Here is a 24190-nt window from a genome sequence, read left to right as displayed (position 1 = left end):
TTTATTATTTCCAATGTTCCATAAGTTAAATCTTCAAAAATCATGCCAAAAAAAAAAAAACATAGTGCCAAAAATATTTATATGAGATACCAGATGTAAATTTTGTGGGTTGGGATACTATTAGCAGAGTTTTTTTTTTTTTTTTAATCCACAACATATCTCAAGAAAACTGGTGAATATGTTCAAATTTTGACAATGGTGGCCTGTTTTTAGTTAAGAATGTAATTTCAATTAGAACTGAAGATACTCTAATTTTTTCTACTATTCTTCAGTAATTGTTGCTTCTTCCTAAGCCTACTGAGCAATCGTGGGTACAACTGCGGAGGCTTAAGATGTTCATAAGGAGCCCTGGTGGCGCAGTAGTTAAAGTGCTCAGCTGCTAACCGAAAGGTCAGCAGTTTGAACCCACCCAGCAGCTCTGAGGGAGAAAAGACCTGGCAATCTGCTTCTATAAAAATTACAGCCTAGGAAACCCTCTGGGGCAATTCTACTCTGTCACATGGGGTCACTATGAGTCAGAATCCACAAGAGGGCACACACAACAACAACAAGATGTTCATTGGAGTCGTGGGTGGTGCAATGGTTAATGTGCTAGGTTGCTAAAACGCATTCTTGGTTGCTAACTGATGGTTGGATTTTCAAGGCCACGCAGAGGTGTCTTGGAAGAAAGGCTCAGATTTACTTTCAAAAAATCAGCCATTGAAAACCCTACGGAGCACAGTTCTACTCTGATACACAGGATTAACTCAACAGCAACTGGTTAGGATGAAATGAGAAGTGGATAAGAATTACAGGGTGTGAAGGTGAGAGAAACTGGTGGAATTGGTGATCCCGTTGATGCGGGCTGAGAACTTACTTGTCAAAGCAGTGAGCGGCAGTCAAGAGCCACTCCTTGCCGATCAAAGATGCTCCACAGAAATGGATACCACCTATTTGCAGGCTGGCTTGCCATGGCCAAGCAGCTTTCCTAGCCACAACACCACCAGCAATTCTTTCCATGGAAGAGGATGGCGACTGCCTCCCTACACCACAACCTGTCAGAAGAAGATAAGAAGGTAATTTCTAGAGAAACCTAAATGTGTATAGGTATGTTTGGCACATAGTTAAGGATGCAATCATTTTTAAGTGTGTTTTGCTTTAAAGAAAGGTTCATTTTATATAATGTTAACTTTGGTTAATCTTAATCAAAATTAACATTATGTATAATACACCTCCCTGGTGTATTTAATGCAATTTCACTTTAAAATTTGTTTTTTCATATTTTTCTGGTCCATTTTTGTTTATGTACAGCAGTTTACACCAGAGCTATTTGACATTTCTGCGTGTACACTGTAGATGTGCACTGTGTAAATGTGTGTACAGTGTGTAATGTACAGTGCATAAATCTAAATATACACTGCTTATTACAGAAAATATCATTTTTACTCTTGTAAAATATTTAATATTGCAGCCATTCTATCACTACAGCATAAATGTCGAAGTTCATATATTAAAGTTGGTGGGTGTATGTTAATTTTAAACAAAATTTTCTGTGTTTGCACAGTAAATCAAAGAAAAATAAATAAGATAAAATGAAATTGTCAAAGAAGTCATCAGTGACATTTTCTTTGAGGAAGTGCAAGCATTTCCAACAAGTCCATATGAACATTGCCACTTATTAGTAGTATTTATTTTCCTGAAGGGAATTATGTCACTTATTTATTCAGAGATACTATATGCTTTTGAGAAATATTAAGTGTGGGAATTGAGAAAGTCTAAAATGTGTGTTTGGAGATTTGTTCTTTGATTTATAAAAGTCTCAACGATATTCTTGAACTTACGGCTGTTCAGAATGTGCTCTGCTTGTACGTCGTTCACATCTGGAAAAAACAATATGATTTTTCAGCAGGGAAACAATTATAATTTAAAATATGCTTACATAACATGAGTGTTTCCTGTTGGAAGAAACTGCATTAGTCAGGAAAATCTTACTTTAAAGACAATAGAATAAAATTCTACAAAAAGGTGAGGCCTAAATATAAATCAAACTCTTCTATCTGACTATATATGGTCTCCAGGGATCTCCTGGTTCATGATTATAAAAGCACTGACACAGAGAAGGATATTGTTTGCAATAAAGGAGAACTGCAGCTAGTTATTGAAATGCTATCCCAATTTATTGAAATATAAATTAAAACAGAAGAAGATGTAGGACCAGTTTTACATATGAACTCTTCTTATATGTTTGGACACAATTTCCTTCTGTCTTAATTCTCACAGTGGTGTTATGATAATGGCTTTGAGTAAATCTTGAAATCCTGGCATCTAGACTTGGTCCACAGGCGGTCCCTATGGAATCAGAGGCAACACTATGTTAAGAAATCCTTAAAATGTGTTACCCTGATGGTCACTTTTTTTGTAAAGTGAAATAGAGGAAGGCATGATAAGTGGTTGTTCCACAAAATTAGTTGAATCATTCCTTATGGTAGATAGTATAGCAATCCACACACATCTGTAGAGATGAATTTTTTGCTAAGCCTACAAATTGATGAGTCATGAATTTTGGTCAGACTCTGAAGAGGACCCTGAGTTCGTCTGCAGAGAACTATGCTTAGGAAGTTTATTAGCATATACCCCTTAGAATTAGGTTTTGCCAATAAGAATAACAACCCTCTAATGGCTTCCTGGGGCCCTGGTGGCATCATGGTGAAGAAACATGGCTGTTTGAATCCAATAGCTGCTCTTTGGAAACCCTGTGGGGCAGTTCTACTCTGTCCCATAGAGTCACTATGAGTCAGAATCAACTCAACAGCAATGGGTAATAGCTTCCTGCACCACTCACGTGACAGTTTGTCATACTGGGGTGGCTTGTGTATTGCTCTGATGCTGGAAGCTATGCTACTGGTATTTCAAATATCAGCAGGGTCACCCAGGTTGCAGCTGAGCTTCCAGACTAAGACAAGCTAGGAAGAAGAACCCTGACGGTCTACTTCTGAAAAGACTGGCCAGTGAAAACCTTATGAACAGCAGTGGAACATTGTCTGATATAGTGCCAGAAGATGAGCCTCTCAGGTTGGAAGGTACTCAAAATATGACTACAGAAGAGCTCCCCCTCAAAGTAGAGTTGATCTTAATGAGATGGATGGAGTCAAGCTTTTGGAACATTGATGAAAATCAAAGACTACAGCCTTCAGTATGGATTACACCTCAACATAAAGAAAACAAAAATCCTCACAACTGGACCAAGAAGCAATATCATGGTAGATGAAGAACATATTTAAGTTGTCTAGGATTTCATTTTACTTGGATCCATAATCATCACCCATGGGGAAGCAGTGTTCAAGAAATCAAACAACGCATTGCATTGGGAAAATCTGCTACAAAAGACCTCTTCAAAGTGTTAAAAAGCAAAGATGTCACCTTGAAGACTAAGGTACACCTGACTCAAGCCACAGTGTTTTTGATCCCTTCATATGCATGTGAAAGGACAATGACTAAGGAAGACCGAAGAAGAATTGATGCCTTTGAATTATGGTGTTGGTGAAGAATATTGACTATCCCATGGACTATCAGAAGAATGAACAAGTCTTCTAAAAATTACAGTCAGAGTTCTCCTTATAAGTGAGAATGGTGAGGCTTCATCTCAAGTACTTTAGACATGTTATCAGAGGGACCAGTCCTTGGAGGACATCATGCTTGGTAAGGGAGAGGGTCAACAAAAAAAGAGGAATTTACACAATGGCTGCAACAATGGACTCAAGCATAACAACTTGTGAGGATGGCACAGGACCAGGCAGTGTTTTGTTCTGTTGTGCATAGGATCGCTATGAGTTGGAACTGACTCAACGACAACACCTAACAACGACAACAATGGCTTCTCTGACTTCTAGAATAACCCAAAACTCTCTGTCTGGTCCTATATACCTTTTCTTATTTATGTCTGGTGTCATTTTGAACTTCTCTTCTTACCTAGTACTTGATGGCCACCCTGTCTGCAGTCTTTGATGTAGCTTTCGCCTCTTTCAGAAATGCTTTTCTGCTGGCCTTTGCAACCTTGGTCATTCAGACCTCAGCTTAAAAAGTCTCTCCTCAGATAGGTCTTCCATGACAACTTAATCTAGTCTCCCACTATCTGTTCTCTGCAAAGAGTTTAATATTATTTGACATTACCTTGCTTATTTACTTGTTTACTTGTTTATTAGACCAATATCTTCTCACCTACATTAGAATATAAATTCTATGAGTGTGGGGACCTTAGTTCCTGGCATACAGAGTTTCTCAATAAATACTTGCTGAATGAATTTATGAGCCACAATGATAACTAGCACTTCACTGTGTCCTGTGTACTAGGGATTGTGCTAAACACTTTACATTAATTACCTATTATAGCCCCATAAAAATATTACAAGGCAAGTCTATTAAGAACCTAATTGAAGTAATTCTTGAGGAAAAAGTCTTGTCCTGCAACCCATTTTACTGTAAGTTCAATTACAGTTTAGTGCCATCCTCTGTAAGTTATGGATCAATGAGAAAGAAAGGGTTAGCTCACGGAAAATTTAATCTTGACCCTAGGGTCTTCTCTATGTAGAAGCTATTGATAAGCTTCTATGACAGAGCTATATTGCATGTGTGAACATTATCCAATAAATACATACTTTTCTGCAGGATAAAAGAGATTGAATTGTTCCAGTCCTGGAACAAGATGGTATAGACTCACTTCTTTCTGCTCCTTCCCTATAAATACAACTAAATACCTTGAAAATTATCCATCAGGAAATGATAGAAGAACTCTGAAATTTGGAAGGAAGAAAGCAGACTAGTCAGAGACTTCAGGACTTTAGGAATAAGCTGTGACGTGTTATGTATATACATGGTAATATCTAGAGCAACAACTGGAGTCCCTGGGTGACACAAACAGTTAAGTGCTTGGCTGCTAACCAAAAGGTTGGAAGTTTGAGTCCACCCAGAGGTGCCTGAAAAGAAAGGCCTGGAAATATACTTCAGAATAATCAGCCATTGAAAACCCTACGGAGTCCAGGTCTACTTTGACATGCATGGGGTTGCCATGAGTCTGATTTGACTCCACAGCAACTGGTTTTCTGAGCAACCACTAGGAAAGCTATACAAAGCAATAAATTAAAAAAAAAAAATCATTATAAAGAAATCAAAATGGAACATTAAAAAATAAAACTGATGGAGCTGAAAGGAGAAACAGACAAATCCACAGTTATAGTTTTAGATTTCAGCATCCCACTCTCAACATCAACATTCTCAACTCAACTGAAAATCAGCGAGGATATAGAACTGAACAACAAAATCAACCACCAAGATCTATTTGACATTTATAGAACACTCCAACCATCAACAGCAGAATACACATTTTTTTCAAGTGCGTATGGGACATGCACTAAGATAGATCAGATCCTGAGTCATAAAACAAACCACAATGTATTTAAAAGAACTGAAATCACACAGAGTATGCTTTGTCCATAATGGAATATGGTCACATAACAGAAATCAATAACAGAAAGATAACACGAAAATCTCCAAATGCTTAGAAATTAAACAACATGCTACTAAATAATCCATTGGCTAAAAAGGAAGAAAAAAATACATAGGATGGAATAAAAATGGAAACACAACATAGCAAATACTGTAGGATACAGTGAAAACAATAGAGGAAAATTATATCACTAAATGCTTACATTAGAAAAGAGTTATGATCTCAAATCGATAACCTAAGTTCCTACCTCAAGAAACTAGAAAAAGAAGAGCAAAAAAAAAAAGCTTGAAATAAAGAGAGTGAAAAAAATTACAAAGAGTAAAAATAATGAAATTGAAAACAAGGAAATAGGGAACATTAATGAAACAAAAAAGCTGATTCTTTGAAACAAAATCAGTAAAACTGATAAACCTCTGGAAAGTCTGATAAAGACAAAAATAGAGAAGACACAAACCACCAACATCAGGAATGGAATAGAGGATAGCAGAAAACAGCCTGAAGCACGGAAGAAAGATGTGCAGTCTGCTTCAGTAGAGATTTACAGCCTTAGAAGCCCTGTGGAGTTGTTATGAGTTGTAATTGACTCAACGGCAGTGATTTGTTTGGGTTTTAAGGGCATGCTACAAATAACTTTGTACTGGGTTACAAATAGCTTTGTACTCTTACATTTGGCAACTTAGAAGAAATACGTCAATTCCTCAAAAACACAAACACAAAAATTCAGAGAAGATGAAATAGATATGAACAATCTTATAACTATTAAAGAAACTGAATTTGTAAGTAAAAATTCTTGAAAAAGAAATCTCCAGACTCAGATGGTTTCACCGTGGAGAATTTTATTAAATATTCAAAAAGAATTTTACACAATCCCTTTCAGGAATTTGAAAAAAAAGACAACACTCCCAAACTCATTTGGTGAGATCAGTATTAACTTTAACCAAACAAACATAGGACAAAAGAAAAAAAGAAAATTAAAGACCTATGTCTCTCATGAACTTAGATGCAAAAATCCTCACAAAATGTTAGCCAGTTGAGTCCAACAGTGTATAAAAAGAATAATGCACCATAGCCAAGTGAGATGTATTCCAAGTATGCAAGGATGTTGAGTATTTAAAAGTCAATCAGTGTAACCCACCATATCAACAGGCTAAGGAAGAAAAAGTATGTGATCATATCAATTGACAGAAAAAACATTCCACAAAATTCGACACCTGTTCATGATATAACCTCTCAGTCCATTAGGAATAGAGAAGAACTTTTTCAACCTCCTAAAGAATATCTACAAAAATCCTTAGATCTAACATCATACTTAATGGTGAAGACTGAATACTCTCCTTCTATGATCAGGAACACGGCAAGTATGTCCACTATCAGCACTCTTATTTAGCATAGTAATACAAGGCCTATCCAATGCAGTAAGGTAAGAAAAAGAAATGAAAGACATACAAATTGAAAAGAAAGGAAGAAAACTGTCTCTATTTGTAGACATGATGATTGTCTACATAGAAAACTTCAAGGAATCTATAAGACCAACACAATAATCAATTGGATTTCTATATACTGACAATAAACACGTAGAGACCAAGACAAAAAGTGTGATAACATTTATAATTGCTCCAAAGAAAATGAAATATATATGTATAAATTTATCAAAATTGTACAGGATTTGAATGTTAAAATTATAAAATGCTGATGAAAGAAATCAAAGAAGACTTAAGTAGAGACACATATTGTGTCTCTGGATTAGAAAACTCAACATAGTAAAGATGTCAATTCTCCCCAAACCGATCTATGGGCTTAAGGCAATTTCTATCAAAGTATCAAAAAGTTTCTTTGTTGATATAGACAAGCTTATTCTAAAATTTACATGTGAAGCAAAGGAACTATAGTAGCCAAAACAATTTTGATAAAGAAGAATAAAACAGTACTGTACGGCTTATGATATAGCTGCAGTAATTAAGACGATGTGGTCCTAGCAGAGGGATAGACACATAGATCAGTGGAACAGAACAGAGAGCTCAGAAATAGACCCACATGAATATGCCCAATTAATTTTTGACCAAGGACAAAAGTAATTTAATGAATGATGGATATAGCCTTTTCAATAGTGGTGCTGGAGCAAATTAATAGTCATTAGGAAAAAAAAAAAAAAGAACCTCTATCTAATTCTCATACCTTATACAAAAATTAAGTCAAAATGAATATAGACTTCAATATAAAGCCTAAAATGGTATAACTAGAAAAGAACATAGGAGAAAATAATTGAGACCCAGGACTAAACAAATAGTTCTTAGACTTAGCCCCCAAAGCACAGTTTATAAGAGAAAAAATTTTTATGCTTAGTTAAGCCTCATCAAAATTAAAAACTTTCACTCTCTGAAAGACTTTGTTAAATGGGTGGAAAAGCAAATTACAGACTAGAAGAAAATATTTATAAATTACATATCTGACAAAGGCCTTGTATCTAGAATATACAGGGAAATCTTAAAACTCAACATTTAAAACAACAAGCAACCCAATTAGAAAATAGACAAAAGACTAACACAAACATTTCACTCTACAGAATGTACGTATGGCAAGTAAACACAAGAAAAGATGTTCAACATTATTAGCCATTTGAGAAATGCAAATACAGCCACAATGGGGTATTACAACATGTCTATCAGAGTGACTAAAATGCAAAATAGTTGTAGTACCAAATGCTGCCAAGGATAAAGAGAAACTTGATAACTAATACAATGCTGATGGGAATGTAAAATGGTATAGTTGTTCTGGAAAATAGTTTGGTAGTCCTTTTCAAAACTAAAAATTGATTTGCCATTTAATCCAGCAATTATACTCTTGGGCACTATCTCTAGAAGCTAAATTCAAATCTTTCCCCTGAGCTTTATTGTAATCCTGTAAAAAAATACTTCTAAAAAATTCGATTTTTTTCCACTGCTGGCAAGTCAATTCTGACTCATAGCAACCCTATAGGACAGAGTAGAACTGCCCCATAGGGCTTCCAAGGCTGTAACCTTTATGGACACAGATTGCCATGTCCTTCTCCCTGGAATGGCTGGCAGATTGAAACCACAAACCTTTTGGTTAACAGCCAAGTGCTTAACCAGTGTACCACTGTGGCTTCTTTATAAAAAATTAAGTTGACTACATTTCTCTACTGAACATAAGATATTATTTAGCTAACTCTGCCAATATTTGTGTCTGTGGGCATGTGTGTGTTTTAGCTTTCCTACTGTCTTTTTCAAGACAAAGTTATTCTCCAACTTCCCAGGCCAGAGTTTCTAAAGATACCTGAGGAAGTCCATAAAATAATACATCAAATGAATTTGTTTGTATTTTGTACTTTTTTGAGGCATTTTTACACTTCATGAAAGAATAAGTTCTGTAATTGTTACCATCTTATTTTGCAGAAGTGGAAATTGGATACGAAGTTTCAGCAACTTATCCAAGTCTACGAAAAAAAAAAAACAAAAAACCCACTGCCGTCGAGTTGATTCTGACTCATAGTGACCCCGTAGGACAAAGTAGAACTGCCTCATAGGGTTTCCAAGGCTGTAAGTCTTTACAGAAGCAGACTTTTCAGTTAGCAGCCAAGCGCTTTAACCACTGCTCCACCAGGGCTCCTACCAAATCTACACTATAGTGATTATTGCTAGAACACAGGTTGTCTGAGCCCTAGTCTAGGGTTCTTTCTATTACCACCTATAGCCTCACTAAGAGTGAATTCCATGCATTTTTGTCTTTGTACTGCGTATGTTTAAATGATGCTTCTTATCTTATAAACTCAACTTTTTTTTTTCTTTCAGATTTTTTAGTTTTATTTTATTGTGCTTTAGGTGAAAATTTACAGTGGAAATTAGTTTCTCCTTCAAAAATTTATGCACAAATGGTTTTGAGATATTGATTGGATTCCCTCAATGTGTCAGCATTCTTCCCTTTATATTCTGGATTCCCAGTGTCCATTCATCCCATTTTCTTGTCCCTTCCTGCCTTCTCATCTTTACTTTTGGGCCAGTTTTGTACATTTTGTCTTGTATACTTGACTAAACTAAGAAGCATGTCCCTCACATGTGTTATTGTTTGTTTTATAGACTTTTCTTATCTTTGACAGAAAGGACTTCGAGAGTAGCTTCAGTTCTGAGTTAGTAGGGTGTCCTGGGGCCATAATCCTGGGGGTTCCTCCAGTCTCTGTCAGACCAGTAAGTCTGATCTTTTTTGAATTTTGTTCTCTGTTTTTCTCCCACTCTCTCTGGGACCCTCTATTCCTGTCAGAGCAGTAGAAGGTGATAGCCAGGCATCATCTAGTTCTGCTGCGTTCTTTCAGATTTTTGTTTACGTGTACAATCTCTAATTTTTTCCATACAGTTCTGAAACTCTAGATTCTGCAGTGTGCCGTGGTATTTATTAATTCATTTATTAATTTGAATTAATAAGTATCACAGAACACTGAGGAACCTAGAGTTTGATTCCTAGCCACTTTTAAGAGATTTAGCATAGTTTACAGAGTTGAAGATAAAACAGGACACCATTCATTTAATATTGAGTTTCTACCCTGTGCTGAGCTCTATATAATCTTGGGGATATGATTGTGGCTAGCGCAGATACATTTCATGGATTTAATGAATTATTAGTTTTTTGTAGAGAGAGATGAAATAAACAAACAAACAAAATACAAATTAAAGTAGCCCTCAAGCACTCTTGCAAAGCACAGAAGTATCAAGAAGTATTACCAACAGGAGGGGGCCTTTTGAAAGGAATGAGGGATGCCTCAACAGTAATTTACTTAGACAGGCAATTGAGAATCTGATGATGATGGTGGCTCACCAGCTGATGCCTGTGGGAACCATTAATGACTGAAACCACTGAATGGCGGCCCACATCTAAAAACACTGTGGGTGACTTAAATCCTTCTAATACCATAGAAGGGGTAAGAAGTGGGAGGAAGATCTAGAGAATACATTCATACCATTTAGCTTGATGGGAATTCAATATCAAAAATTCAATTCAAATTTCTTAAAACATAAACACACCAACGTTATATTTCTTACACATATGCATCTCTTCAACAAAATTGCCTTCAGAAAGTCTTGTCTCTGTTATCTAAAGTCCAGTGCATTGGATTTAGAGTCTACTCTGTTCTATCTGCATGATCAGCAGAACTGAATGTTAGGCAATACTTACAGAGACTTCAACTCCTTATCTTCAAGTTATTTTTTTTTTTTCTTTCCAACTTTGGCAAGGGCTATAATGTAATTTTCTCTTCTGTTAAAATATTGTCATTTACCTGCTCTGTTCCTCTAGAACAGTTTCGGGGGAAAAGTGATGGGGGAAGACTTACTGGTGACTTGTAATTTTCTGTCAGCCTTATAATCTCATTTCTCCATTTCACAACTTAAATTCTGGTAGAATGTCACAACCTTAAAGCTAATTTGTAGAAGGCTGACAACAGCCTTGGAATTATAATGAACTTTGTTTAAGCTAAGCATTTATTAACCATCTCGTTGTGTCTCCGCTGCTAATGAGCTAGTGTCTCTAAACCTGAGGCAGGTACTATCAGGAGGTCTCGAGAGGCAGGTATCCTTCTGCCTCCTACATGCCCTGGACCAATCTTAACCAGCATACTATAGAAAGGGTTACAGTAGTGTAACCTATAATGCCAAGTCTCCTTCACTTGTATCCAAATCATGTTTATGTCCCATACATTGTTGTTCTTAAGTCCATACTCATTCTTATGTTCTGGATTCAGATTGGGGTCAATTGCTAGCAAAGCATATCCTGTTTGGTAAAGCAGAGGGTCATTGAAAATGAGGGAGATCCTCAATGAGATGGATTGACACAATAGCCACAACAATGGACTCGAACATGTCAATGATCATGGAGATGGCACAGGACTAGGCAGCATTTTTTTCTGTTATACATAAGGTCATCATGAGTTGGAGCTGACTCGACAGCAACTAACATTGCAAGGTGATGATCCGGGCACTAGAGATTGCTGTATCTGTAGCAGAGTATAGGTTTTATCACACACATCCTAATTCAAACAATTCCACTAAAGTCTTTGAAAAAAAGGAAGAAACGCTATTATATTTGGATATTGTCCAACTCTCGTTTTATACTTATTTCCATTCTAATCAAAGGAATATAATCTTTGGGATTGATAATGTGGAGATTTGTTTATTATAAAGTAGATGGTAGATTTAACACTGAAAAGTGGCTTCATTTTGTGGTAAAATATAGAAGCTTTTTCTATAGATTGTTAAAAGGATAAAATGTAACAAGGGAAGAAAAGTATTTCTTGCCTCTCAGATAAGGTAATGAAGTATCTATCTTCAAGAAGCTTCCATCTGATTTCAACTTCTGATGCAAAATGTCATCAGCTTGCCTCTTTATTGTGCCTGCATTGTTAGAGGTAAACTGAAATTTAAGCAATACATCCGTTTTCAAACCATCATTACTTGACCTGAAAAACAAAACACCACAATAAATGAATGAGAACATAGCCACAGTAATTATGTTATAGCATGGTGCCTAAATATGAGTCATATCTTGAAGAAACTAAAATAAAAACATGTCATACATTTTAGTGTCATGGATTTTTTTCCTTCATGTACTAAACCAAAACTCACAGCCATCGAGTCAATTCCAACTCATAGAGACCCTATAGGACAGAGTAGAACTGCACCATAGGATTTCCAAGGCTGTAATTTTTATGGAAGCAGACTGCCACATCTTTCTCCCACAGAGCCGGCTAGTGGGTTCAAACTGCCAACTTTTTGTTCACTAGCCAAGTACTTAAACACTGCACTGCTGGGGATCCTTAACCGTTTTTATACAGGTATTAACATCTGAATTAGAAACCCTGGTGGTATAGTGGTTAAGTGCTATACTATGGCTGCTAACCAAAAGGGTGGCAGTTTGAATCCACCAGGCACTCCTTGCTTTTGAAACTTGGTCATATTCAAGAAGGAAAGAATACTTGAGGGTGCTATCAAATTTTTTTCTGAAAAAATAATCAAACACACTTGTGAAACTTTGTATGTGTATGTGCATGTATGAATATATATTCTTATATCGTCACTATGAGTCGGAATTGACTCGACAGCAAAGGGTTTTTAGGGTTTGATATACTTTTAAAATTTATAAAAGATGCTTATTATAAGGAAGAAATAAGTAAAGTTGAGAGAAGTAGATAGTTACTGTAATAATCTAACTGAAATTTAAAAGCCTTCAAAAGAACAACCAGTAGCATACATTTCATCTCCACCCAAGTTAAGAAGCTTTCACTGTAGGTACTTTCTACAGAAGTAATAGCAATTAAAGCCCTTTGGTGACCCATGGACAAATGGTATCCCAACCACTTTTTATGCCTCTGGAGTTCTTTGGGAGTATATTTGCTGTCCTTCAGTGGGGACTTGAATAATGATGAAATGTGAAAGAAACTTTTGTTGAAGCAAAATACCTGGAGTATGAGGCCTGGAAGTAAGGTTGAGCAACCAGAAGTGTGATTGGGTAAAATTTTGTCTCTTTTGGCTTTTGTACCCCTAGATAAGTCTTGTAAGCATATTTATGGTTTCCTGATAGTTAGGGAGCCCTAGTGGGCTTGATTTTAGTTTTTGTGTGTGTGTGTGTGTCTTATGTGGAAAACCAGAGATTCCCCATGTAACCTAATGGAAGGTGCCCCACTATATTTTCAGCAACCAAATTTCCTGGGGACAGAAAGTTGTCCATCAATCAGCAGGCTTGAGAAGGCAAAAAGTTCAATAGTAACCATGCAGTCCCAGACAACATTTTTCAAAATGTATATTACCAACCAAAAATTTAAACATACCCCATGACTCAGCATATTTCCATTAATAAAAACACATGGTATCCAAAAAAAAAAAAATTCAAAGCAGGAAATAACAGGATCACCAAAGGGTTAAATGTAATAATGTTAAACTATGTTTGCTTCTTGGTATAGCTAAGATTTTTAGAAGTTGCCCAAAAAGTGAATAATTGATGAATAACTAATATAAACTTGCCTTTTTATCATACAAATTAATTAGTTGTGATTACCTAAGGTTGACAACATGAGACTTGATGTAGAGATAATTTAAAGGGGATCTTTGAAATATCTTATCCATCTGAGAAAAGAAAAGAAAAAAAAAATAGAAATTTAAGTATGAATTTCACACATTTCAATATGTCACAAAAATTCTTGTATAAAACCTGCTGTGACTTGAACAGTGTTTACTCTGATGTTTGTTTACAGCTATTCTCAAAAACTCATTTGGGAATAATCCAGTTCTCATAAAGATCATTCATATAATTGGATGTAGAAGTTTGAACAACTTGTCACGTGGTCACAAATGATTGATATAAAAAGTTGTATTTCCCCCAGACTCTCTGTTAACCCAGAACTAAAGCCATTTCTGAAGCCAACTTGGAAATGATTAGACTGGACTTTAAGACAAAAAATGATACTCGTGAAGAGTGTTCTTCTTAGTTCAAGTAGATACACAGGACTAAGTGGGCAGCTCCTGTCTGGAGGCAAGATGAGAAGGCAGAAGGAGCTGGTGAATGGACATGGGAAATCCAAGGTGGAAAGGAGTGTGCTGTCACATTATAGGGATAGCAACTATATGTGTATAAATTTTTGTACGAGAAAATAACTTGAGCTGTAAACTTTCACCTAAAGCACAACTAAAAAAAAAAAGTTGTTTTAAGATAGATAGTTAAATAGCCATAATAAAATGTACACAGAGTTGAATGAGGACTCAGAGACTGAATATTTTTGAAAGTTCAGTATATATGGATTTATCACCAATTTGTCATCTATTAATCAAGCTCAATATTATCATCCCCACTGATGTGATTGTAAATCAGTTTTTTTGGATTTAGTGAAAAATTTTAGGCCAAATTTTGATACCATGGTAAATGAGGGAGGGTAGTTAGGTGCCATCAAGTTAATTCCATCTCATAGTGACCCTATGTACAACAGAACGAAACACTGCCCAGTCCTGCACCATCCTCATGACAGTAGCTATGCTTGAGCCCAGTGTTGCAACCCCTGTGTCAATCCATCTCCTTGAGGATCTTCCTCTTTTTTGCTGACCCTCTACCAATCATGACTGGTCTCTTCTGATAACATGTCCAAATTATGTGAGATGTAGTCTTGCCATTCTTGCTTCTAAGGAGCATTCTGGCTGTACTTCTTCCAAGACAGTTTGTTCATTCTTTTGGCAGTCCATGGTATATTCAATATTCTTTGCCAACATCACAATTCAAAGGCTTCAATTTTTCTTAGGTCTTCTTTATTCATCATCCAGCTTTTGCATGCATATGAGGTGACTGAAAACACCATGGCTTGGGTCAGGTGCACCTTAGTCTTCAAGGTGACATCTTTGCTTTTTAACACTTTAAAGAGCCTCTTCACTGCAGATTTGCCTAATGCAATGCATCTTTTGACAGTCAAGAGACTGTCAAGAGACTGCTGCTTCCATGGGTGTTGATTAGTGATCCAAGTAAAATGAAATCCTTAAGAACATCAATCTTTTTTCTGTTTATCATGATGTTGCTTATTGGTCCAGTAGTGAGAAATTTTTTTTATGTTGAGGTGTAATCCATACTGAAGGCCGTGGTCTTGGATCTTCATCAGTAAGAGCTTCAAGTTCTCTTCATTTTCAGCAAGCAAGGTTGTGTCATCTGCATACCACAGGTTGATAATGAGTCTTCATCTAATCTTGACGCCATGGTCTTCATATAGTCCAGCTCCTCAGATTATTTGCTCAACATACAGATTGAATAAGTATGTCGAAAGGGTACAACTCCGATGCACACCTTTCCTGCCTTTAAACCATGCAGTATCCCCTTGTTCTGTCTGAACAACTGCCTCTTGATCTATGTACAGGTTTCTCATGAGCACAATTAAGTGTTCTGGATTCCCATTCTCTGCAATGCTATTCTTTGCAATGGATCATTTTGTTATGATCCACACAGTTGAATACCTTTGCATAGTCAATAAAATACAGATAACATCTTTCTGGTATTCTCTGCTTTCAGCCAAGATCCATCTAACATCAGCAATGATATCCCTGATACCACATCCTCTTCTGAATCCCACCTGGCAGTTCCCTGTCAATATACCACTTTTGAATGATTTTCATCAAAATTTTACTTGTGTGTGATACTAATGATATTGTTTGATAACTTCCACATTCTGTTGGATCACCTTTCTTTGGAATGGGCACAAATATGTACCTCTTCCAATTGGTTGGCCAGGTAGCTGTCTCCCAAATTTCTCAGCATAAACGAGTGAGCACTTCCACTGCTGCAGCCATTTGTAGAAACATATCAACTGGTATTCCATCAATTCCTGAAGCCTTGTTTTTTGACAATTCCTTCAGTGCAGCTTGGACTTCTTCCTTCAGTAACATTGGTTCTTGATCATATGCTACCTCCTGAAATGGTTGAACATTGTCCAATTCTTGTTGGGAAATGACTCTTCCATCTTTTTTTGGTGCTTCCTGCATCATTTAGTATTTTCCCTGTAGGATCCTTCAATATTGCAACTAGAGGCTTGACTTTTTCTTCAGTTCTTTCAGCTTGAGAAATGCCAAACATGTTCTTTCCTTTTGGTTTTCTAACTCTAAGTCTTTGTGCATGTCATTATAACACTTTGTCCTTTCAAGCTCCTCTTTGAAATCTTCTTTTCAGCTCTTTTACTTTATCATTTCTTCCTTTTGCTTTAACTACTCTATTCAAGAGCAAGTTTCAGAGTCTCTCCTAACATTCATTTTGGTCTTTTCTTTCTTTCTTGTCTTCTTAATGACCCCTTGTTTTCTTCATGTACGATGTCCTCGATGTCATTCTACAATTCATCTGGTTTTTGCTCATTACTGTTTTATGAGTGAAATCAATTCTTGAGATGGTCTCTAAATTCAGGTGAAGTATACTTAAAGTTGTACTTTGGCTCTCGTGGATTTTTTTTCCAATTTTCTTCAGATTCAAATTGAACTTACATATAAGCAATTGATGGTTTGTTCCACAGTCATCCCCTGACCTTGTTCTGACTGATGATATTGAGCTGCTCCATCGTCTCTTTCCACAGATTGAATTTTACAGTCTTGCAAAATTCAATCATGTGATATCTAACATTATTTCTATCACCAAGGCCCAATTCTCCATCTACTGCTCTTTCTTCGTTTCCAACTTTTATAATCCAGTCACCAGTAATTATCAATGAATCTTGATTGCATGTTTGATCAATTTCCGACTTCAGAAGTTGGTAAAAATCTTCAATTTCTTCATCTTTGGCATAAGTGAGTAAATTTGAATAGTAATCTTACTAACTGATCGTCCTTGTAGGCATATGGATCCTATTGTATCACTGACGGTGTTGTACTTTAGGATAGATCTTGAAATGTTCTTTTTGACAATGAATGCAACACCATTCCTCTTCAGTTTGCCATTCTTAGTGTAGTTGGCCATATAATTGTCTGATTCGAAATGGCCAATATCAGTCCATTTCAGCTCACTAGTGCTTAAGATACTGATCTTTATACGTTCCACCGCATTTTTGATGACTTCCAATCTTCCAAGTTTCATATTTCGTACATTCTACATTTCTATTATTAATGGATATTTGCAACTGTTTTGTTTCATTTTAAGTCGTGCTACAACAGCAAATGAAGATTCTGAAAGCTTGACTTCATCCACATTGTTAAGATTGACTCTACTTTGAGGAGGAAGCTCTTCCCCAGTTGTATTTTTAAGTGTCTTCCAACCTGAGGCACTCATTTCCTGGCACCGTACTAGACAATGTTCCTTTGCTATTCAAAAGGTTTTCAGTGGCTAATTTTTTCAGAAGTAGATCACCTGGTTCTTTTTCCTAGTCTGTTCTAGTCTGGAAGCTCAGCTGAAACCTGTTGACCATAGGTGACCCTGCTGATATTTGAAATTTTGGTGGCATAGCTTCCAGCATCATAACAACACAGAAGCCAACACAATATGACAAGCTGACAGACATGTGGAGATATTTCCAAATAACTCTAATAATTTGCTTTGTATTTAAACTATTTATTTTTTTGTCGAACTTATTTTGCTCAGTTTCCGGTGCAATTGTCTTTGCCTAATGTATTTTTTCAATAATGTAGGTTAGGGTGTCCAGATTTAGCAAATAAAAATATAGGACTTCCAGTTGAATCTGAATTTCAGATAAACAACAATCATTGCTGTTTACCACATGCATGTTTCAATATTGTGTGTGGTATATTTTCAGTATAATATAAAATTCAAATTTAACTGGGCATACTGTGTTTTATCTGGCACCTGTAACATAAATACAATTAGACATATTCTCAACTGGCTTCTTACTCTAGCCTCCTTCTTCACAAGATAGTGATGATGCCAGCAAAACTTTGACTTACCTCACTATTGATTTTTTGTTTCAGGTCAGCCCCACTTTTTGAGTGTTCTACTGAAAAATCGGGATTGTATTCAATACTGGGAATCTGGAAAGAAGCCTGGTAATAGTGAGTCTTCTGATCTGGATGGGAGAACAAAAAGAGATGGTTTCTCTTTAGTAATTTAGCTTGTATAAGAAACAGAGAGAATGGCACAAAAAAATGTTATAGAATAGGTAAACTCTGGGAATTAAACATTCAGTAGATGGTGGCCAATACCTCCCTCTAACCATTTCTTAAGATCACACATTCTTATGGTCATTGTGGACATCAATTATGGCCTGACACAATAACCATCTATGAGTGATAACAGATTATCTTAAGCTGCTAATTAAATAATGATAGAATGCAACATTCTCGTACGTTGATCTCAAAGATAGAATTGCTACTAAAATAATTTTTCATTCAGTTTACAAAATATTATTAAACCACAAAATAACAGGATGTGAATCTATTGATTCATGCTGGGTATTATATTGCTTAAGACATAATATTATAGTAAACTAAACCAAATTTTTCATGCTAGAATTTTTATATATAAAGGATTATTATTTCCCAAATATTCAAAAATTTATTTGAATAAAAATTGCATTTGGGGATATAAGAAAATATCAAGGTTTTGAAATAAATTGAGTGGGTCTTCAAATTTTTTAAATAATACAATGAAGTAGATACTTACCATATGCCAAAAAATAAACAAGGAGAGCTATGATTATTGCCAGAACCAACACAACAGCTGTGATAATAAGGGCAATCATCCATGGTCTCAGTGAACTTGTTCTTCTACCCAGTGTTGATGGCCTTTTAAGAGAGAGCTATATATTAAAAACAAAGAATTTTAACACCAGAATCAAAGTTTCATACATTTTTCCCCCCTTTGGTATAGAATATTTTTCCTGAAATTGGTGGTCAGTTCATATTGTTTTTGGTAACATTTGAATGTATTTTCCTATTTAAAAAAAATACTAATAATAAAAATATATTCAATATCTGATTTTTTATTTTGATCAAAAAGTCAGTATTATACTGCAGTTGGCTACTGAATATGTTGTTTCATGTGTTTGCTGGCCCATTAGACCAGAAGACCTAGAGTATTTTTTTTCTTCGTAAATGAACTAATATCATATATTCGGTTCATGTGGTTAAAAGTACAATGAGCCTCAGGGAGTGAGGAGGGCGTTTTGGTCACTCTTCTCATTCTAGGGCGAAAATACAGAGTCACAAGGTGATTACTAGAGCCTTAAGGTTGGATATTGGGAGAACCAGATCTAGGATTTGGTCTGTTTGGGCCCTTCTCACACCTCTATACTTAAACCTGTAACCCACATTTATAGAACAAGTAATTTGTAATGTATATGAAGGGCATCTAAAATGGGGCACGCTGAAGAAAAGGAATGCGTTGAAAGAGAATTATTAGGAAGAAGTGATTAGCAAAGCCAAGAAGACATCATTAATATAAAAATAGTGATAACTTAGGAACCATTACACTGTCTTGCCCGCTAAGTCAGATACAGAAAACGATTTTTAAAGAGGGAGATTATTTTACAACAAAATACCCGTCTTCAAAAGGATATGGTTACCTGTTGAATTGCTCCACTCTAACACCAGAAACATCACTGTGACTGAACTATAGCCTTAAGTATGGTCACAAATGAGAAATTGTTGTAGCTTACTTTTTTTTTTTTTTACTTCCTTAGCCAGGCAGACATGCCCTAAAATATTTATTCCTAGATCTTTTTTAAGAAATGAAGAAAATTTTTTCTTCATGATTTCTTTTAGTACTAATCAAATTTTAATTTAAACCTTGACTAATTTCAATGGCTAATTTCAGTGGTAGAGTGGTGGAAACTCATAGGTACTTGATAAATATTTGTTGACCAAAGGAAAGAATGTGTCATAAGGTAGTAGACAGCCCCAAACCATATACAACACAAAAGTTATTTTAGCAAGCAAGGGTTTTGCTAAGATGAATTATTTCATCTATGGCAGAATGAGAAATGAGATAAAACATTTATCTAGAATCAAATTATAATTACAAATTTTTTACTTAAATATCACTAGAGGACAATTCTCTCCTTCATTTTCTGCCTTGACTTCTCTCCCCCACTATTCCTTTAAATACAAATAATTTAACTTTGGTCAGACTACCCCAGTGAGACAACTAAACAGGTTCATTGTAGTGCTCGAAAATCCAGGCTTTAGAGAAACCTCTGACATTCAAACAAAAGAAAACATAAGTGACTTCACCCCTGAGGTATTCATACCAAAATGAAGATGAGCAGTGACAAAAGTTACTCATTCAGCTGGTCAGTCTAGAAAACCTTTCATGAAGAATCAAAGCATTTCTTATACATGTCATTTTTTAAATCCCTCCCCTACCTTCTTTTAAATTCCAAGTGGCTCATTATCCAGACTGTCCCATGAGGAGGTGCTTCCTGGAAAAAAAAACCTCAGCAGAATGGAAAGAACTGTTTCTGTTCCTTTCACGTCAGCCATTTTCCTTCAATGTTACAATCTTTTACCAGGGTCCCTCTCCAGGCCCTTTTCCTTTATGTAGCTCTCCTAGCCGTAGACCAGCATTTGCTCTTTTTCATGAAGATTTTCAAATGTTTATTGTACCAAAATGCTGCATTTAAAAATAATCCAGGATGAATAACAAAGAGATTTCTTTCAGCCACACAATGACCACATGATTTCAAGGGCTTCTGACCTCTAAAAGAGGTTGTTCAATATAGTGGTTAAAAGTGTGGGTTTTGGAGCCAGCTTGCCTGAGTTCTTACCCTGGTTCTCCACTAACTGACCTTCAGCAAACATTCAAACTTTTTTTTACCTCAGCTTCCTCATTGGTAAAGTGAGAAAAATAATACCCAACTTAAGAGGTCATTGCAGAGATTAAATGAGTAAAATGAGCACTTAGAGCACTAACTGAAATATGATAAGGAGTTGGGAGTTTAGCTTCATTACTATTATTATTATCTGGGACAAACTAACAATAACATCTAATTTTTCAAAAGTGGCTAAGAAAGGATGTCAAGGAATTTGTTCATAGATGGAGTGGAGTGAGCTAATGGAAGATGTGCGCTGGATGGTGGGAGGAAGGAAATAGATGTGGGGGTACTGGCGCTCAGGACCTCAGGATTTGAGTGGCAGACAACTCTGGACAAAAACTACTGGGTAGGAAGCAGCTTGGGAGCCTAACAAAGCTCTCCCTATTCTTGTGGAGTTTTCCAGCAAATAAAAGGGATTCCAAGTTTGGGGACTCTATGCGGTGAGCATATTTTGGAGCATGCACAGTGAAAGACTTCCTGAATAAAAATAATGGATATGGAAAGATTTAGAAAAAGATGGGAGAATCATCTAGTTGGAATTTTAATCTATTGCCTAGGGAAGACAGAATAACTTTGGAAGAAAGTTGTTATGCAAATATCAGGGGTGGTGGTGTTAATTATTTATAATAACAGTGGCTTAGCAATGATGGTGATCATTATTTTAACTGTACCATCAGGTATGATGAGACTTTCATAAAATCTGTGATGTGGGAAGAAATACTAAAAGTTGTGCAAAAGGTTAAATGAAGATTAGTGTTTCTTTCATTAAAAAAAAAATGATTGTGCCTATGGTGAAAGCTTACAGAGTAGCTTCCCATTCAATAGTTTGTACCTTGGTTTCAGCCAACACTCTCCTGGTTTCTGTCCTAGGTTCCTCTTTCCCCTTCGTCCTGATTTTCTACCCCTTCCTGTGTTCTCATCTTTGCTTTTGGGCAAATGTTGCCCTTTTGATCCTGTATAAATGACTTTTCTAAGAAGCACATTCCTCTTGGGTGTTATTGTTGATTTTATGGGCCTCTCTATGGTTTGGCTGAAAGGTGGTCTCCAGGAATGGCTTTAGTTACAGTTCAGAAGCGTATTTTAGGGCCATAGTCTGGGAGTTCTTCCCATCTCTGTTAGACCAGTAAGTCCAGTCTTTTTTGTGAATTTGATTTTTTTTATTCTACAACTTCTCTCCTGCTCTGTCCAGGACCTTCTATTGTGATCCCAGTGAGAGAGATTGGTAGTGGTAGCTAGGCACCATCTAGTTCTTTTGGTCTCGAGGCTGTCTAGGCTATGATTCATGTGGTCTATTAGTCCTTTGGACTAATTGCTCCCTTAAATCTTTGGTTGTCTTCATTCTCCTTTGCTCTGTATAGTAAGAAACCAGTAGTTTTATCTTAGGTAGTCACTCACAAGCTTTTAAGACCCCAGATGCTACTCACCAAAGTAGGATGCAAAACTTCGTCTTTATGAACTGCATTGTGCTAATTGACATAGAGACAATCTATGTGTCTTGTTTTCATAACCCCACATTATGCCAATAGCAAAGATATAATGTTTCATAACTGGAAATTTGCCCTATTTTATAATTCAAAGATAATTCAACTGATATTTTAGTAGTAGATAAGAGCTCGAAAGGGAATAATTAAGGTCAAAGAGTGCTACCCGTCAAAGCTCTACTCATCAATGCAAATTTATAAGATGGAGTTTTATGGGAAGCTGGTCTTTGAAGGAAATTTAAGAGTATTGAGATAATTAAAATCTGGTAAGGACCGAAAATAATGCATATGCCATTAATCCGGGCTAAAAAAAAAAAAAAAAAAAATTTTTTTTTTTTTTTTTTTTAATTTAAGGCAAACTGATTGGCCAGAGCCTTCCCACTCACTTCTGCCAATACTACTCCAGGATTTCTTTGTTGTTCATTTTTCTGCTTACTTACTAATGTCATCCTTAACCATTTCTCTTCTCTTGCTATGTAGCAATACATTGTTTCCTCTACATGTAACCAAAAAAAAAAAGTTGTTGCCGTCAAATATATTCCAACTCATAGCAACCCTATAACACAGAGTAGAGCTGCCCCATAGGATTTCCAAGGAGTGCCTGGTGAATTCGTATTGACAACGTTTCGGTTAGCAGCCAAACTCTTAACCACTATGCCACTAGGGTTTCCTGAAGCAGGGGCTATTTTGAAAGTTGAAAAATGCACAAATGCATTCTTTACAAATCTCTTCTAATGAACAAGTCGAACTGTTACTGTATCTGACCACTGGAAAAAGGTTTTATTTAAACACTAGAAATGGAAGTTTAAGGAAAAAATACATAAAACAAGAACTAAGGTCTTTCTTGAGTCAGAAAGAACTATTGAAAGAAGTATTTGAATCAGCTGGAAAATCATGTGAGTGCCAAAAGGAATGATAATAATAGGTAGGTGACTTTGACAGCTCAAGGACTTGCTCAGGGAACAAGAGCAATTGTATGTTCACAGAGTTGTGCAACAGTCACTGCAATCAATTTTAGAAATTTTTGTCATCCCAAAATGAATCTCCATATCCCTTAAGCAATCAATTCCCACTTCCCCAAGATCCAGCCCTAAGGAGCCACCAATCTATTTTCTGTCTCTGTGGATTTGCCTACTCTGGACATTTCATATAAATGTAATCATACAATAATATATGGTCTTTAGTGACTGGCTTTTTTCACTTACCAAAATGTTTTTAAGATTCATCTATGTTGTAGGATGTATCGGGACTTCATTTCTATTTATTGCTGAATATATTTCTTTGGATGAATATACCACATTTTATTTATCCATTCATCAGTTTATGGACATTTGTATTGTTTCCACTTTTTGGCTATTAAGAATAACTCTGCAATGAATGTTTATGTTCAAGTTTTTGTGTGGACATATGTTTTTCTTTCTTAGGGTATATACCTAGGAGTGAGTTGCTGGATCATATGGTAAATCTATGTATGACCTTTTAAGGAACTGCCAGGCTTTTCCAAAATGGCTGCACCGTTTACATTCTCATTGGCAACATATGTAGTTTGCAATTTCTCCATGCCTTCACCAATCCTTTCTTCTCTGTCCCATAGTGGCTTTTCTTTCTTCTATTTCTTCTGACTTATTCCTATCACATAACTCTTTCTCTAACTTAGTCTGGCCATTTCTTACTCCCCTCTCCCTTTTTTCCCCTTATTACATTTTTTAAAACAAAATATGTATTAATAAAATCATTTGTAATTTCCCAGATTACCCACTCTCTGAACCTTGAAATCATGTAACATCTCCCTTGCCACAGCTCCTTCATCTAATCTAATTGTCTTTCCTCTTCATCTCCTTTTTATTTCCCTCATACCATCCTTCCTCAGACATTCAGTGTGTTTCATCTAGGCAGTCACAATAGGTATTAACTGATCTCTTAATCTCTAAATAATTTCCCTACCAATACTGC

At 36.1% G+C, this 24190-nt stretch overlaps 1 protein-coding gene across 1 annotated transcript in view; it reads right to left on the bottom strand.

The window, feature by feature from the left end:
- The window catches only part of LOC126076734 (transmembrane protease serine 11G-like), a 31594-nt gene extending 8908 nt beyond the window's left edge, over positions 1–22686 (bottom strand). The window contains exons 1-7 of the mRNA XM_049885296.1: positions 22624–22686; positions 18608–18743; positions 17893–18011; positions 13541–13608; positions 11785–11945; positions 1821–1859; positions 857–1034 (exon numbers count right to left, since the gene is read on the bottom strand). Of these exons, the coding sequence (XP_049741253.1) occupies positions 857–1034; positions 1821–1859; positions 11785–11945; positions 13541–13608; positions 17893–18011; positions 18608–18743; positions 22624–22686 (764 nt within the window). The remainder of the gene's footprint in view (positions 1–856; positions 1035–1820; positions 1860–11784; positions 11946–13540; positions 13609–17892; positions 18012–18607; positions 18744–22623) is intronic.
- Positions 22687–24190: the final 1504 nt, after the last annotated feature.

The sequence above is a fragment of the Elephas maximus genome, chromosome 5 (genome assembly GCF_024166365.1).
Source record: "Elephas maximus indicus isolate mEleMax1 chromosome 5, mEleMax1 primary haplotype, whole genome shotgun sequence".
NCBI classification, from domain to species: Eukaryota; Metazoa; Chordata; class Mammalia; order Proboscidea; family Elephantidae; genus Elephas; species Elephas maximus.
Note: the sequence above shows the minus strand (reverse complement) of the source record. Positions and strands in the feature narration are given on the sequence as shown.